Raw genomic sequence first — 18,445 nt, forward strand, 5'->3', positions numbered from 1 at the left:
CTGAGCAACGAGTCAGCGCTACCGTCCCTGTATTTCACTGGCCGCGGGGCTGCCCCGCAGTGTCATTATTTTAAGTAGCAATACGGTACGGGTATTCTCTGCAAAGACACAAGACCCCACCAATCTCTACGAGCGACCCCGTTAACTGGACCACTGAGCCGGCCCCAGAGTCCAGGCACTGGCGCGACGGTGTGGGCGCCGATGTGCAGCAGGACCTCGGACTGGGACTGGCAGGGCGGGCAGAGGGGGAACCGCCTGAGACAGGGAGCGCGCGGGCCAGGCCGGAGGGGACGCAGCAGGCGGGGCGAGGCGGGAAGGGGCGGGGCGAGGCGGGAAGGGGCGGGGCCAGGAGCCCGCCGGGCCGCTCCCCGCCCCTCCCCCTCCGCTCCTCGCTCCAGCCCTCGCCCCGCCCCGCCCCTCCGGCCCAGGCCTGCGGCTCCGCCCTCCTGGTGACGTCACTGGCCAGGCCAGCCGGCGCCATTTTGAAAGTGGAGTCGCCTGCCCTGCCGCTGCCGCCGCCGCCGTCGCTGTCGTAGCCGCCGCCGCCGCCGCTGGAGAAAGAACAAGAGTGGGGAAGACCAAGAGTGAAATCCACCATCCCGCCGGCTGGTTTGCCAGCCCCTCCTTCCTTCTCCCCCGACCCCCGCCCCCTCCCCCCACAGGTGCCATCCGCCGCCATCCGCCCTCTCTACCCCCCCATCCCCAGGTGAGGGGGGTGAGTTCAGGAAGCGGAGACCCCGAGGAACCCAGCAGGGTCACCATTTGCAGCGCAACATGGCAGGTAAAGGAGAAATCACCCTCTCCACTGACAAGGCACCGCTTCCTTCCTCCTCCCTCCATCACCGCCTAGCGACTGCTTGCGCCTCTTGGAGAGCCACGGGGCACCCCTGGGATTTCAGGGAATTGGTCAAGTGGGCTGGGGTGGGGGTGGGGCGGGTTCTGGAGAGGCGAGTGGTCGCTGTGGTATCGAAATGGCTTTGAACTGGAGGGCTGGAGCCTGGGCATGGGTGGGGGTGGGGTGTGTGCCGGCGAGCTGAGGGGTAAGGCGTGGGTGGGGCGGGGTAGGGGCGAGTGCCGATTCGTCCCTGCGCTTGGGAGCCCGGTGGAACCTCCGCCCCCGCCCCCCCAGGGGGCTTTTCTGCGGCTCTTCCTTCCTTTTAGTTCCTATGTTTCTCTCTGCTGCAAGCCTTTTTGGGTGTTCCTACAAATATATTTTGCACTGAGAAGGAAGAGTGCTTTATAAGTTGAAATACAATGGGGACATAACGTGAATTTCTTTCCACTGTGGGTACGTATATTTTTGAGACTGTAAGCCTGAATTTTTTTTTTTGTTTGGAACCATCTCCCTTTCGTTTTTTTTTACCCTTTAGGTCCAAAGAGTGCAAGGCCTCTAATACAGCGAGTTGCGTGAAAAATGTAATTTTAACTTTCCGTTTTGCATGTTAGCTTTTGTGCAGATGTCCTTTTCCCAAAAGGGTTTCATGGAGTTAGTTAAAATAGTTGTGGAGCTCAGAGATATAAATAGCCAAGAGGAGAGAGATTTAGGTAAAAGCTTGGGGCGGAGGGGGGGAGATGCAGAGAGAAAACCAGGTTGGAATATTTAGCAAGGAATGGAGGTGAAGGAAGAGAAAGGTAATTGCTTCGAGGATTATTTTTGTGTATTTTGGTGTTGCTGAATATCTTCCTTCATCTAGTAGAATCAGTCCTAGATCTAGATTCAGTTTCTTTCTCCATAGATCCAGGACATTGCCCCCTCCCTGCTTGGCAGTGAAATGGAAACATTCAGGGACTAAACCAGTTTTCCGTGCTTTTATCAATATTTAGATAGATAATTAAACCTGTAAAAAAGTTAACATATTGGATTGACTTAGGGTTTGCTATGCATAAGTTGCTTTTTGGCCTTGTTGAATGATTAAGTGAAATTAAAATTGTTCTGCACAAGATGATGACAAATGAGCGAAATTAATTCTTTGCCAGGTCCTTTGGATTCTGACGGATTAGGTGAAGGGAGGCAAACCAAGCTTCCTTTTGGCAATCTCTTCACCAACATTCAATTCAGTTTCTTTTCCTCTCTGGAGCCAGTGATTTGCTGGTAATGAACTGCAAAGAAATGGGTGGTGATGTGTTTGCTGTATGTGCGCTGTGGTGATAGGGTTCATATGAATCATCGCTCCTCACCCAGGCAGTAATGTTCCTGAAGTTTTCTCTTCGTTCCGTGTTTTATGGTAGCTTAACCTTATTAACTCTCCTGCCGCCTTTTGTAGCCTTAAAGGAAAACTCTTTAACTTTCGGTATTTACTTTTTTCTGGTAGGTCTTGCTTGAAGTAAGGCTTTTACTGTGTTTGAGGGGAAGGGAAAATGGAAGGGAACTTTTGAACTGATGTACAGTGGTAACGATAGTACATGGCCTTTAAGTATTTCAGACCTGGAATCTCTCTCTCTTTTTTAATGCAGTACCAACTATTGGGGACTAACCTTTTTCCAAATTAGTGCTGTGGGGTGGTGGTTGTATGTGTGGGCAGTACCAGGCTGTTAGTATCATGCCAACTATGGATGCCATCTCTGTTTATGAGAGTAAACATGAGTAGGACTCAGTTTTAATTGGTATGTTTTCTTTTTCCAGGAGCTGGAGGAGGGAATGATATTCAGTGGTGTTTTTCTCAGGTGAAAGGAGCAGTAGATGATGATGTAGCAGAAGGTAAGAAAGCATTTAATAATGCAGAATTTGGATATAGAATCTTTCCAAAATCTCTGTTGCTGAAGGATTTCCTTTCAGCTGAGTCTGTTCTAGTTTAAGAACATTTTATGTTTGTTGTCCAAGCAGGGAAAGAACAGTTTTAAAAGTCACCTTTCTGGAAGATAATCTTAAATCTTTTATTACTTATGCCGTGTTTTATTATTATTTTTTCCTGAATAAAATAAGGAGCACTAGATGATGATATATATAAAACCGTCACAAGAAAAATCTAAGGTCCACGCGGTAAAGGTGTCCTTGCTGTGTAAATTTCACGTACAAATAAATGGTGATGAATTTTCATGGTTGTACACTGCTTTTAGATAATTTAGTTGAACTAGGTGCCATCAATATTTAGCTCAGAAATATTCTTGATAGCATCTTCCATTTTGAGGGGAGATTTTTAGTTTTTTTGGACTTGCCTACTATGAGAGTGTGGTGTTGATTGGCATATTCTGTGAAGAAATGCTGGCTCAAATGATGCATTTAATTGTCTTATAAAGATTAACTTAGGTGGATAAGAAAATAACGGTGTTATAGATATATAGCATGTCTTCTGGAGAGCTTATTGTTGTGTATTTTGAAGCTGGATTTGATCAGTGGAAGGGCTTTAGTTTTCCCCCAGATTTGTTTATTAGTGTATTTCAAAATTCTAGTTTTGAAACTCTAGGATTTTACATTCATTTGAGATGGTCTTAGATGGAGGAAGTCTTGAGATGGAGGAGACATTATATTCAATAAACTAGTTTTATTATTTCATTGTTCAGAAATATTAAAGTTTGAATTTTAATAGTATTGTGTGTTTGAATTACAGTAGGAATTTTCTAATACTCAGATAATTAAAATATGTACTTTTAATTTTCAAAAATTTGTCTAGTGAAAATTTATAAATTATCTGTCTCTAGATTGTGTTGTCCTCATAATAAGATCCTATTTCTGACTTACGGTCAATGTACTGTTTGTTTTGAGGGTTTTTCCAAGGCCACGGTAGGATGATGGCCTTGTGTTGAGCCAGTTGAATGCTTGGATTTGCTTGTGTCCGTGTTACTCGTTTTTGGTTTTTTTTTTAATTTTAAAATTTATTTATATTTTTAAAATTTTGGCTGCGTTGGGTCTTCGTTGCTGCGCACGGGTTTTCTCTAGTTGCGGCGAGCGGGGGCTACTCTTCGTTGCGGTGCGCAGGCTTCTCATTGCGGTGGCTTCTCTTGTTGTGGAGCACGGGCTCTAGGCCCGCAGGCTTCAGTAGTTGTGGCACGCGGGCTCAGTAGTTGTGACTCGCAGGCTCTAGAGCGCAGGCTCAGTAGTTGTAGCGCACGGGCATAGTTGCCCCGCGGCATGTGGGGTCTTTCTGGACCAGGGCTCGAACCCGTGTCTCCTACATTGGCAGGCTGATTCTTCACCACTGTGCCACCAGGGAAGTCCTCAATGTCATTCTTTTTTTTTTTTCAATGTCATTCTTAATTAAGTACCTGATCAGTTTGCTGAATTGTGTGGGGAGCCAACTGGCATACATTGTACTTCTGATACAGAGCACTCTCACATTTCTTTCTATTGAATCCTCATCTGTTTTTCAGATGAGAAACTGGAAGCTTAAAGCAGTTAAGAGACTCACTGATGGTCATACAAATAGTGTAAATCAGGGTCTTCTGATGAAGCCTGTGGTGTTTGGCTTGTTCAGAGAAATAAATCCTAAGTTGAAGGGAGGAGTCATGTGTTACTCATTTTGTAATTCCATTACCTATTGAACAGTAGGCACTCAGATATTGGATCATTAGTTCTGTGCTGTTGTGTAATACTCGCCAAGTTACGAAAGTGCTGTATACTTGAAAAACATTCCTTTGTTGTTGTCCATTTATTCCCTTTATCAAAGATCTTCTAGGGGCCTCCTAAATGCTGAGCACTAGGGCTCCAAGATGTTTAGAATACAAACCCTGTGCGTAGTTCACTGTTAAACAGGCAAAGACCACATGCATTTGATTTAATCAGAAGAAATTGATGATTCCAAACTTAACTGAACCAAATGATAGTTTGTGACATGTATGATGGATCAGTGGTAACTTTCTTCTGCTAATATTTAGTAACTGCATTTTGCAACTGATTCATTAAATAATTTTCATCTGTGGTTGTTAAATATTACTTTTAACATACAGTGCATTCCTAGTATCTTATCCTGAAGCTTGGTATGTATATTTTAATAGAAACATGATTTATTCTAGTACCTATGTCTATACAAATGCAATAAGTATAAAAAGCACCCAATTTTCAAATTATGCAGCTTTAATTTGGGTTTTTTGCATACTGTAGTTTGCACATCATAGTCTATTATGTTTATTTTACTAAGAGAAGGTTTACTTTTCTGAAATAAAGTAAGATTAATACATTTCCCCCTTGGTTTAGATTATAATCTCTAAATGGGTTACATCTGGCTCAACCTTTAGTTTAGCTTGCCTGTTTTCTGTTAACAGTACATCCTAAGTTCTTTTCCATCAAAGGCACCAAATTGTCTTTCCCCTCCTACATGTATTCAGCTGTCATGGCATACTCTTTTTACTTCTGTAATGCTTTAATCTTCTTTCCATACCCACTTTTACCTTGGTTAAGGTTCTCAGTATCTCTCATCAGGATTGCTCTAACTTCCTAAATGATTCCCTGCTTCTTGTCATGTTTTGCTTCTAAGTTAATCTTAAATGCCGTCCCAGTTTTATTTTCCTCAGAAATCTTTAGTGGTCAGTGTATCCACAGGCTTATGAATTACATTCAGATATTTTAGTATAGAATGTGAGACTTCTCACTGGTATGGCCCCTACTTCTCTAAGTTTATTTGCTAGTGTGGTTTACGATCCAGCTAAATGGATACAGTTCTTCACACAAGTCCTGTACACTCTTACTTTGGGGACTTCGTGATTTTTTTTTTTTTTTTTGCTGTTCCTACCTTGGAAGGCCTGATACTCCTGCCACAGTTCTCTTATCAGAATCATACTTATCCTTCAGGTCATGCCTGTAACCCTTTTACTACTCATCTCCCTTTTTTGGGAGTATTTTAAGAATCTACCTTCGTAGCACTTTGTATTTATAATATTAGTACCCCAAACCTCTACTGTTGTACTGTAAGCTGTATGTGGGACATTCTATATATAAACTGCTATGCTTAAGAGAAAGCCTGGAACACAGTAGGTATCCAGTATTTATTGAATGGAGGAAGAAAATTTACTATAATGAGGTTATGAAGGGGGACAAGTATGGGTGAAAGGTAGCATGACTGAGACATACTTTTGGCAATCATGAGTTTATTTACTTGGCAGCTTTGTAAGTGGACTGATGGTATATAGCCGTGTAGTAGAAAGAAGCGAGGAGGCCTTGGGTTTCTATCCTAGCGACAGACTAGTATATGTCACTTGTGGTAAGTACTCCTCTGAGTTCCAGTATGCTTAGCCTTAAGAAAACAGAACTGGATTAGGTGATTTCGGTTGTTCTTGTACTCTTAATCTTGTTAACTCTCAAAGATGTCTTAGAAAAGAGACAGCCCCACATTATTATTACTGGTAAGTTAAATTGTTTGAGATGTTAGACTTTCTGGGGGCCTTAATTTAAAAATAAGACAGTGGACTTAGTTACTCAAGGCTCAGAATTTTTCCTTAAATAACATTACAGAACTAAGACAGAATTTTGACATTTGATCAGATACTCTCATTGTCTTTTGGCCCATGTAAGCCCTTCAGGACAGTTACAGCGTGTGTTGGGGTACTTATTCTGTGCACACACGGCTCTTCAGGCACTTTAAGTAGTTTACCTTTGATGTAGCTGATTGTTTGGGAGAAGGATGAGGCACTAAAATCATTCTCATGTAGTTTTTATTTTAACCTTCATAGTTAACAGTAATAACATTTTATCATATCCTGTACTTTTAGTTTTTCCTTTATTGATAGCTATTCTCCCATGAGAAGGTAGGTCAGAGCACAAAGTCCATGGTTTGAATCCTGCCCAGTCACCTACTAGCTGTGTGATCTTGGGCAAGTTAACTCAACCTCTTTGTGCCTGTTTTCCCCCTCTGTAAAATGAGGATGACAGTAAAACTTGTCTTAGGATTTTGTTTTGATGATTAAATGAGTTAATATTCCTAAAACAGAAACCCAGCACATAATAAGGGTTTAGCTATTGTTATTACTTGAATATTTATGATGAGTAAGGGAGAGTAGGAGAATGAGGAAACTGGGCAATTGTCTTTAAAGGCTATTAAAAACTTCTCATCAGCCAAAGTGAGGAAAATGGTATGTGTATGTTTTATACATATTCTCTGATTCCACAGATACAAAGTTCAAAAACATTTAGAATTAAACCATAGATTTAGAGACACATATGAAGCTGGTAAAACTCTATAAAGAATAGCTACAAAGTAATTAACTGTAAAAGCCAGGATAGTGGTTATCGTTAAGCAGTGATAGGCAGTTGTGATTGCCAGGGGTTCTGGGAAGGCTCATGGGGTGGCAAATTGACCTGGATGGTGGTTGTACAAATGTTTGTAATAACTGATTAACCTGAAGATTGTTGTTTTGATTTTGATTTTCTGTATTTGTTAGACTTCACAATGAAAAAGGTTTTTAAAAAATCCCATACTATACTAAAGGGTTTAGAATGAAAAATGGCAATCCCTTCCACACTCACTCCCTAATCCTCCTTAGCCCTTCTCCTAAAGGCAATTATGTTGAACCCTTCTTCTAGCTGTTTCCCTTGGGCTTAATTACATTTTTTGTGAATAAAATTATATTTCTATTTCTTTCAATTTTAGACATTTTCAATTGACTTCCTTCCATGGTAGATGAAGATTAAGCTGTTGACATTTTTGTGCGTTTGCCCCAGCGTTACATCACATGTTGTGGTTAAATTAGAAGTCAGTGCTCACCAGTCAGAATGGCTATCATCAAAAAATCTAGAAACAATAAATGCTGGAGAGGGTGTGGAGAAAAGGGAACCCTCTTACACTGTTGGTGGGAATGTAAATTGATACAGCCACTGTGGAGAACAGTATGGAGGTTCCTTAAAAAGCTACAAATAGAACTACCATATGACCCAGCAATCCCACTACTGGGCATATACCCTGAGAAAACCATAATTCAAAAAGAGTCATGTACCAAAATGTTCATTGCAGCTCTATTTACAATAGCCCAGAGATGGAAACAACCTAAGTGTCCATCATCGGATGAATGGATAAAGAAGATGTGGCACATATATACAATGGAATATTACTCAGCCATAAAAAGAGACGAAATTGAGCTATTTGTAATGAGGTGGATAGACCTAGAGTCTGTCATACAGAGTGAAGTAAGTCAGAAAGAGAGAGACAAATACCGTATGCTAACACATATATATGGAATTTAAAAAAAAAAATGTCATGAAAAACCTAGGGGTGAAACAGGAATAAAGACACAGACTTACTAGAGAATGGACTTGAGGCTATGGGGAGGGGGAAGTGTAAACGGTGACAAAGCGATAAAGAGGCATGGACATATATACACTACCAAACGTAAGGTAGATAGCTAGTGGGAAGCAGCCGCATAGCACAGGGAGATCAGCTCGGTGCTTTGTGACCGCCTGGAGGGGTGGGATAGGGAGGGTGGGAGGGAGGGAGACGCAAGCGGGAAGAGATATGGGAATATATGTATATATATAACTGATTCATTTTGTTGTGAAGCTGAAACTAACATACCATTGTAAAGCAATTATACTCCAATAAAGATGTTAAAAAAAAAAAAAAAAGAAGTCAGTGCTTACATTGTTACGAGGATGCAGATGTTCTCTACTGAGCTGTACTACACTGTAGTGTTGCTCATTTCTTGTGCATCCCTTCATTTTCCCTGAAGCTAATAGTTGCCTGTTTTTTAATTTGCCTAGTTCTTTTGAATTTTTAAAAAAACTTCATTATGGAGATTTTGAACATTACAGGAAGAAGATGGAATAGTATAATGAACTCCCATCACCCAACATCAACATGTGGCCAGTGCTGTCCCATTTATAACTTGGCATGACTTGACTCCTTCCCAGTTCTTTGTTATTTACTAATAGAGATATTATTGGTTTTGTTTTTAAAATCTAGATTCAACAAACTAGAAAACCAAGTTCATCATTTTAATGTGAAACAGTAAGGAATTTTTCCTCATGATTTTTTGCAATAGCAATTCTGATAATTTGTTAATTCAAATTTTACTTGTGAAAATAAAATTATTAAAAATTCAAATACACTTGGATAATCTGAAGTGTGTAATTTTGGGTGAAAGATAAGGAAAAATTAACCAATATTGGTTATTTTAATTATTTTAATGCAAATTTTCACTATTTAATATTAAGTATTAAATAATAAATTTTTATTATTTTCATTAATTAATGTAAGTATACTTTTCCTCATCTCCATATTTGATATTCTTAAACTTTCTTTTATAGGATATTATTTTAGGGTATGATTTTATTACATGAAGTCAGTGAAACTTGGATCCAGATGTATTGCATCTTTTTCAACACTGCTTCCTGTTTATTTTTGGACTTAGACTTGTGGACTGGTTCTTGGAAAAAAAACTTTCATTGGAGAGTCTAAATACTCCCCGAATAAGGACATAAATAAAATTTGAGAAGCAAATAATCTTTGGGGTATCACACAAAATTTGAGGGTTTTAAATCCATTCAGTATGTTTTATGCTACAATGTAAATAGATTTTAAGATCATTTGTGTTCTGTGTTTCTTAGAGTAGTATGCATGTTCGATTTAGGCACTAGGGTCAATTTGTAGAAGAAAATAGTAGAACCCCATTTTTTGCAAATTTCAGAATATTGGCACATCAGCTGTATTCCAGAACGTAATGACTCATAGCAGAGGTATTAGTTAACATTCTTACCTTGTTTCACATGTCACACATCTTTCTCTCAGCACTAGCATTACTGCTGACAGAAGTCTGGTACTAATGCAGTACCATCACTTAAAGTAGTGTAACTTCGCCCATTAAATAACATGAATGATCATATTTATCTAGTATTAGGCAGTATCCTTGTTTTCTTTTAAGATGCTAAAAATTTTTTCTTACCCCTTTATTGGTAAAAAAAAAAAAAAATTACAAGAGATAATGGCATTTTGTCTCAGGTTACTAAAATAAACCAAAAATTACACTTAGGTATTTTTTAGTACTCTCTTTTAGTGAACTATATTTTAAAATTTTTGAAGATTGTGGAATAAGCAGAATGATGAGAGACTGAAGGAAAGAATTTTATTAAATCAGTAAAAAGATTACCATATATTACGTATTTATACATCTATATTTGCCTAGTTGAGTTGCAGGAAGAAAGGTAAACTTTATTTTAAGCTTCTTATGCTGTTAAATAGGAAAATTAAAGGGTTGGAGATAGATGTTTTAGCTAATATTCTCAATTACAGTCTCTTTTCCCTTCTCTTAGGTGATAATGGAAATTAAAATTGAGTAATCAAAGGTCTGCAAGTTGCTTCCTTAGTAGAAGGAAAGAGAAGTAAAGTCTGGTAATATATAAATTAGATTTCTCAATTATGTGCCAGGTACTGTTTTAGGTGCTTTATTGATATTGTTATTAATCTTTGAAATAAATAGATGCTGTTGTTTTTCCATGGAGACAGGAAACTTGGCTAGGAAGGCTAGTTTACTAACTGTATCCTTGAGCAGGTGGTAGAGCTGGGATTCTTACCTCAAACCTTTAAATTTCCCTAATGTAATTTTATTAACTTAAAAACTTGAGCTGCTTCTTTTAGTTTAGGTGAAGGTGTTTGAGGTTGTTGGAATGTGACTTGTTTAGAGTTTATTTGTAATGCCAAGCAGATTATTGTTGTTTTGAAGTAATTAAATCCAACTTGGAGATTTACTGAATCTTCTGCTAATGGAATTCTTAAGCTAGGACATTCGATAAGGGGTTTTTGAACCTTCTGATGTTGTATGTAAAGTTGTAATCTGTGTGCTTGTACGTAGGTGCATTTTTCTGGTCACAGGGGGTCTGTAACCACTGTCAAAACAGCGATCATTTATTCCATTTTGACGTGTGGTCTGGCAACCCCTCAACTGTGTCAGAACGTCTCTGAAGTTGAAACTATTTTCATGATAATATTTGCCTTTTTCACTGTGTTGACATTTGCACCAATGGTACAAAAGTAAGGGTTGGTAAATCTGCAGGCAACTTAGCATGTATCAAGGCCTTGGCACCAAATGGTACCAGTAGTCATGGTAATCTTCATTGCCATGTACCAGCAGTTTTAAAATGCCAGTTTTACGTAATGTCTTTGATGAAACAGTAAAAATTAATTTTGTCAAGTCTCTGCTATTGAAAGTCTTGACTCTTGAGTACATGTGTGTTGAACATTCTGTTTGACAGAATGGAAAGTACACTTATACCATTCTGTTATAGACCAGACAGAGTACAGTGGTTGAAGGAAAAGTATGGGTGCAATTATTTGTTTCAAGCTGAAGTAGTTGCTCTTTTCGTGGAACATTATTTTTACTAGAAGGAGCTACTGACAAACTGCTCAGACTTGTATATTTGGCAGACATTTTCTCAAATGAACGGTGAATCTGTTACCTCAATGGACAGTATTTGTTGCCCGTGATAAAATCTGAGCTTTCAAGCAAAACTCAAAGTTTTGGAAAACGTGTATCTCCTGAGCTTGATAACTTCTGAATACTTACAGATATTTCAGATGAGATCAGTAGTAATATTAATGATTGTGATTTTTAATACTGTGTAATGAAATGTGTCAACATTTGGAAAATCTGCATAACTGAATGGCCAATGCTTGTGATGCTAAAAAGTTATGCATAAGTAAAAGTGCAAGATAGAGCAATGGATTCTAATATAACAGACAACTGGTATGGTTTCAGACTCCACAAACCTTTAAGAAACTATCACGTGTTGAGTTTTGCTGTAGTATCAAAGAGATATCCGTAGTACCTGAAAAGCCTATTAAACTATTCCTCCCAGGACTTCCCTGGTGGTCCAGTGGTAAAGAATCTGCCTTACAATGCCGGGGACACAGGTTGATCCCTGGTCAGGGAACTAAGATCCCACATGCCTCGGGGCAACTAAGCCCTTGCGCCAGAACTACTGAGCTAGCGAGCCTCAACTAGAGCCTGTGTGCTGCAAACTACAGAGCCCACGCGCCCTGGTGCCTGTGCGCCTCAACTAGAGAAGAGAAAACCCGGACGCCACAACTATAGAGAAGGCTGTGTGCTGCAACGGAAGATCCCACATGCTGCAACTAAGCCCCGACACAGCCAAAAATAAATAAAATTTAATAAATAAAGCTTAAAAAAAGAGTCAACATCTATTTAAAAAAAAAAAGGAAACTATTCCTCCCTTCCCAACTACATACCTAAGACTGGATTTCTTCATATATTTAACCTACACAACATAGTGTAGTATGTTGGATGCAGAAGCAATTAAGAGAACCTCAGCATCTTCTGTTAAGTCAGACATTAAAAAGATTTGCAGCAATGTAAAACAATGCCGTTCTTCTCACTGTTTTTTTTGGGGGGGGGCAATAGTCTCTTTTTTTCTTTTTATAACTTTTTTGTTAATGTGTAGGGCTTTTTATTACATTCTTATTTTTTGGCTGCTTTGGGTCTTCGTTGCTGCACGTGGGCTTTTCTCTAGTTGCGGCGAGTGGGGGGCTACTCTTCGTTGTGGTGCATGGGCTTCTCACTGCAGTGGCTTCTCTTGTTGTGGAGCATGGGCTCTAGGCATGCGGGCTTCAGTAGTTGCCACACGTGGGCTCTAGGGCGCCCAGGCTTCAGTAGTTGTGGCGCATGGGCTTAGTTGCTTTGGGGCATGTGGGATCCTCCCGAACCAGGGATCGAACCCGTGTCCCCTGCATTGGCAGGCAGCTTCTCAACCCCTGTGCCACCAGGGAAGTCCCCGCTTATTACATTTTTAAATAAGTATTTGAAAATTTAAAATATCTTTGAGGTCTTCAGATTTTAATAGTATAAGGAAATCCTGCCATCCAGAAATACCTCACAACTGTGGGCTTAGTCTGTTAATTTCATTGTTCTATTGCTTTAAAAGAATCTCATGGGGGCTTCCCTGGTGGCGCAGTGGTTGGGAGTCTGCCTGCCAACGCAGGGGACGCAGGTTCGTGCCTCGGTCTGGGAAGATCCCACATGCCGCGAAGCGGCTAGGACCGTGAACCATGGCCGATGAGCCTGTGCGTCCGGAGCCTGTGTTCCGCAACGGGAGAGGTCACAGCAGTGAGAGGCCCGCGTACCGCAAACAAACAAACAAAAATCATGAACTATAAGTGATCAGAAAGAATCATAAAGTGCTGCTTTTGTGCATGTGTATTTAAAGCTTTCCTATGACTTCAGATTGTTTCAGCCTACTTACTCCCTTGCTGTTCTTTAGGTACCAAATTAAATCTGCCTTCAGTTTTTCAGGGCTTTTCCCACTATCTCTGCTGAGGTCCAGCTATCATTAATACTTAATGTAGGAATACTAAATTCCTTAAAGCCTAGTCTAGTGCCATTTCTGGGTTGGCTGCCTGGTCATTAGAAATGAGTTGGTGCCCTTGACATTGTGTTTTATTTTGAACCCGACATGTAGTGGTTTGATGTGTTACTTTTTTCTTGTAAGAAAGTCACAGAATTGGCATGGTAACTATTTTCAACTCTTAACCACTAAAGGGAGGAAAGGAGAAGGAACAGTGTTTTTCTTTAAATTCTACTTTAAAATGCAGCATAATTCTATATTTAAATAGTTGCTGAGTTTCCCATTTGAAGAATGCAGTATCAACTATTTATTGCTTAGTATTTTCAGGGTTTTTTTGTGGCTACTTTTCTACCCTTTTAAAAAAATTGTCAAAGTATGTAGGACTTTTAAAACTAGCTTTACCAATTTTCCATCCATGTTTAAACATTTAAACATTTTTAAATAAACATTGAGTTTATTTTAAAAATAGCTAATTTTTTATTAATATGGACATTTTTAGTTAATGTTAGCTGTAGCTGATTAAAATGTCATCTAGATCTTTGCCTGTGGCATATGTGGAATTCCTGGCAATTCATTATTGAGTGCTTCTGTGTGCCACTATACCAAGGGTCAGGCTCTTGTAATTTTAGTTTCTATAGGTTGACTTTCTCTCTGAATGTTCAGATATCAACTGGAATTTTCTTTTCTGAAGTCCTTGAGTGATCTCTTTTATCCAGTTCAAGGGGGTTCATGGAACAATGACCCTGTTTAAGAACCTCTGCTTTAATCTAAAAATTTGTCTGTGATTATATGCCTATATGGTTAAGTTGGAGGAGTCAAGGATATTTTATATGGTAACGATAGTTTTTAGACTATTAAAAGGGTATTCTTTCTTAGGAATCTTGTTAGTACTTACTGTTACTGATATAATATTAGAGGGATGAATCTTCTAACTGGACCTGACAGCTTTAGTGTATTCCCATCTTGATTTTTTTTTTTTTAATTAAAAAACTGCTGTCTCCTTAACCATGGGTAAAAATATTACAGTGTATATTGGATTTTTATCTGATTGCTTGTTTATACTTCATTCAGAAGGAATCTAAATTCTTCTTCAGTAGTCTGTATTAAGAGAGAAACCGAAGTTGGTAAAAGGGATTGGTGGGAACATTTTTTAAATTATTTGAAAATCTGGAACAATGTTACTTTTTAGAACTTGCCATTGTAGTTTCAGGTCAGCTGCCTATGAAAGTGGAAACAACCTTTTTGGTGTTTCCCCACGTCTGTTTTTTTTTTTCTTTCCCAGTTTACCACAAGGTGAGAGTCTTGTGGGCCTGGAGTAGATGTGTTTTTAAGATAGCATAAGAGGAATCTTTAATATTTTCTGTTGGCTAATAGATTGGGAAGGCTGTATTTCAAGAAAACAAGCTGTTGTAGGCAATCAGTAACTCTTGTCAGATTCCTTATGTAGGGATGCAACATTAGAAATGGTTATAAGAATTGGTAGTGGGGAAGGGACTGCTCATAGTCTTCTTTTTTCCCCTTGACAAGAATTATTTTTGTCTAGCAGCAGGTAAGTGAAGTACTTTTTAGCTCCCTAATGTTTTTATGTTTTTTTCATTGTAAAAAAACACAAAAACATAAAGTTTACCATCTTGACCATTTTTAAGTGTACAGTTCAGTTGTGCTAACTGTATTCAAATTACTGTGAAACAGGTCTCCAGAACTTCATCTTGCAAAACTGATACTGGACCCATTAAACAACAACTCCCCATTCTCTCCTCTGCCCTGGTATCCACCACTGTGCCTTCTGTTTCTGTGAATTTGACTAGTTCAAATACCTCATACACGTGGAATCATACAGTATTTGCCTTTTTGTGACTGGCTTATTTCATATCCTCAAGGTTCATCCATGTTGTAGCATGTGACAGGATTTCCTTCCTTTTTAAGGTTGATTTCATTTTATGTATATACCACATTTTGTTTTTCCATTCATCTTTTGACAGACACTTAGTTTGTTTCCACCTCTTAGCTATTGTGTACTTCTAGCCTTTTTATATATAGCTGGGGTTCTGTGGGGAGGAACATCCTATAAGTACTTTCTGTAAGTGATTGGAGGTGGACAGGAAGAACCCTAAGCAGAACATGAAAGTATCAGATTAGAGGATATTAAAGAATACAGATCGGTACTGCTGTGATACAAGTCTGTTATCCCAGATTAACAGTTTGAGGACAAGAACTGGGTTACTTTATTTTGTAGGCTATTTCAGGAAAAGGTTAGGCAAAATCTAAATTTTTGACCAAAGTTTCACCTCATTTGCAGTTTCTGGTTAAAAATAGAAAATCCCATAGATTTTGTAAGTCACATTTCATTACTGTAAAACTAACAGTAAAGACAGTCAGTATGTTGTTTTGTGTGTACTTTAATTAGGCAAAGTCTTCACCATAATAGGAAAATTTGATAACTGCATTGCATTTCTTTATAATGAAATCGTAGATAAGGAATGACCAAGGTTGCGTTTCTTAACAATAGCCTTTGAGGTAGACATTATTGTCATTTTGTACACAAGGGCACTGAAGCTCCAAGAAGTTGAGCAATGTTAATCTAAGATTATGAGTTAGTAAAACTGTTCTATTTTTTAGGCTCCCACGTTGCTTCTGTGTGGTTCAGCTTAAAAAAAAATACTATTTGATTAAATCTAAATCTCTGGTTCTCATAGGGAATGGTGCTAGGGTGAGACCTTAGGTATTCATCTACAAGTCAACAAGTACTTTTTGAGTGCCCAATATTTTGGAGAATGTGAGAGAAATAGAAGACATGAGTCCATCACTTAGGTATATTAAGGAAGGTCAGTTTTATTACAATAAGCATTCTCCATAACACATTGTTGCCTTTGGTATTAACCAGTTCATGTCACCAGGAGATCCTTGACTAATCGTATGTAAAACTTTTATAGGTAATGCTGGGATATGAGTAGTAAATCATTTCCCCTTTTCCAAGTTGACTTGACTTTGCTTGATATTGAGATGGTGTTGTAGTACACCTACTTGGTTGCTCAAAGAATCACATTTATCTCAAGTCTCTTTTTTTCTTTTATGAGATGTCTATATTTATGCTTTAGAGAAACTAGTAGTGTATAACATTAAGTAGTAGTGTTAATTCTGAGGGCTCATAACATGAGCATTTTCCACATTTTTGAAAGAGTTAACTGCAAATAAGCTGTTATCAGTTGGAGGGCCTTTATTCTGTGAAAGTAGATGACAGTTGTCACGAGTGTAGGTTGAAGGCATATGGAGATGTTTGTATATGTTATTTATAGCTATGATGGTAAGAAAATCCAATACCAACTAGAAAGAAAACCCCACTATAACTTTGAAGTGTTGTATTTTATTTATGTAACTGATGCCCAAGGACTCATGGAAATAAAGTGAGAGCTAATTGAAGTTATTTGGAAGTTTCTTTACTGTTAGAATTATAGTCCTTTAAGTTGGGAATGCTCAGTTCTACTCTGGGAGCATTCTGTTATTAACACATACTTGTTAAGCATGTCTCAAGTCTTTTTAAGACATAAATACGTCTTTCAGTGTTTTCAGATGGTCATGAGTTGAATTTACTAATGATTATAACTGGAGATTTCTCCAGGCAAATGATTGTGGTAGTTTACAAGCCCTTTTGTCCCTTTCCTTTGTATCCTGTGTTTCAAAACCTTCATTTGAAATTTGGCAGTTCCTTAAAAAGTTAAACACCGATTTGCTGTGTAACTCAGCAATTCTACTCCTAGGTATATATCTAAGAGAATTGAAAACCTGTGTCTACAAAAACTTGAACACGAATGTTTATAGCAACATTATTTGTAATAGCCCAGAAGTAGAAACAAACCAAATGTCTGTCACCTGGTGATGTAGCCATACGGTAGAATATTAAACAGCCACAGAAAAGAACGAAGTACTGATACCTGCTGCAACGTGGATGAACTTTGAAAGCATGCTAAGTGAAGAAGCCAGTCACAGAATCCACATACTGCATGATTCCATATATATGAAATGTCCAGAATAGGCAAATATATTGAGACAGAAAGTAAATTAGTGGTTGCTAGGGCTCGTGAAGGGTGGGAGTAAGGAGAGTGGCTGCCAACAGGTACAGCGTTTCTCTAAGGGGTGATGAAAATGTTCTGGAACTAGATAGGGGTGATGGTCACAAAATTCTGTGAATACAGTAAAAACTGCTGACTTGTACACTGAATTTGAAAAAATAATAATAGTTAATAAACTAAAAAATAAACAGGAGAGACAAGGTAGGATTCTGTTTCTTAAAAAAATTTCTAGAGCCAATTAAAAACTCCCATTTACAAAAGAAAAAACTTTCATTTTGTAGTACTTCTCATACAGACGACATCTACATATGACTTTCTCCACTGTAGTAAGCAAATCTAGTCTGCATATCTTTTTTACAAACCAAACATAAGGCAATTATTTTTGTATTTTACTAACGAGAATTTAATGTAAACACACACACACAGACATATACAGTGGTAAAGACAAACAGTACAAGAGGTATACCTAGAAAGCATGTCTCCCTCTTACCCCATTCTCCCAGGTTCTGTGTCCCCAGAGATACTGTCACAAATTTCTTATATGTTATTCCGGAAGTATTGCATATTTGCATGTTTTTAACTTAATGGAGCATGTTCATCATTTTAGATTTAAAAGAGGAAAATATATTCCAGAAATCCATGATAGGAAAGGTCTGTAGGCCCCCTTAGCTACCAATTTCTTTTAACTGGTCTGTGATTTCTATATCTTCAGCCTGAAGAGTTGCTGAGAAGGTTGTATATGTTTGGGATGTGCATCTAGGTGTGCAATTAGTGTGCAATAAAGCTAAGTAAAATTTATAATTATTAATGTCTAAGATATCAAAGTCTTTAAAAATAACAGTTTGGGTTCATTGATACCTGGGATCTGTGTCTTACCCCTTATTAAATTAGATCTTGAGCTTTCTGGAATTGAATCTTACTGTTCCTGGTAGAGTCTGAAGTGACCTGGTCTTTTTGGTGATTATTTAATTAAGATTATAGTAGATGTTATAGAGTAGGCTAGATCCCAAGGACCTAATTTTTTTTTCTACTGTGTCTTTCTGACTGTTCAATAAATACATAGGTCCCTTTGTTCACATATCCACCATCTCTAATTCTCAGATGAATTTCTTGGGAATTTGGTTAACATTGTTTAAAATGCTAAAATGTCCTGATTTGT

The 18,445-nt window shown here is 38.5% G+C and overlaps 1 protein-coding gene across 5 annotated transcripts in view; it reads left to right on the plus strand.

Annotated features, from left to right (window-relative positions):
- The first annotated feature begins 453 nt into the window (after positions 1 to 453).
- Positions 454 to 18,445, plus strand: part of PPP2R2A (protein phosphatase 2 regulatory subunit Balpha) — an 84,423-nt gene continuing 66,431 nt past the window's right edge. For 2 of the 5 annotated variants that reach the window (XM_027088040.1, XM_027088042.1), the window contains exons 1-2: positions 1,166 to 1,288; positions 2,624 to 2,698. Coding sequence is in view for 1 of the 5 variants with exons in the window: in XM_027088039.1 (XP_026943840.1) it covers positions 775 to 781; positions 2,624 to 2,698 (82 nt within the window). In the remaining 4 variants the exon portion in view is untranslated. Of the gene's footprint in view, positions 782 to 1,165; positions 1,289 to 1,397; positions 1,417 to 2,623; positions 2,699 to 18,445 lie in introns of those variants that run through there. The other 3 variants (XM_027088039.1, XM_027088043.1, XM_027088041.1) reach the window with 3 other exon arrangements.

The sequence above is a fragment of the Aethalodelphis obliquidens genome, unplaced genomic scaffold, assembly GCF_003676395.1.
Source record: "Aethalodelphis obliquidens isolate GAN/ISIS:26980383/991018 unplaced genomic scaffold, ASM367639v1 scaffold61, whole genome shotgun sequence".
NCBI classification, from domain to species: Eukaryota; Metazoa; Chordata; class Mammalia; order Artiodactyla; family Delphinidae; genus Aethalodelphis; species Aethalodelphis obliquidens.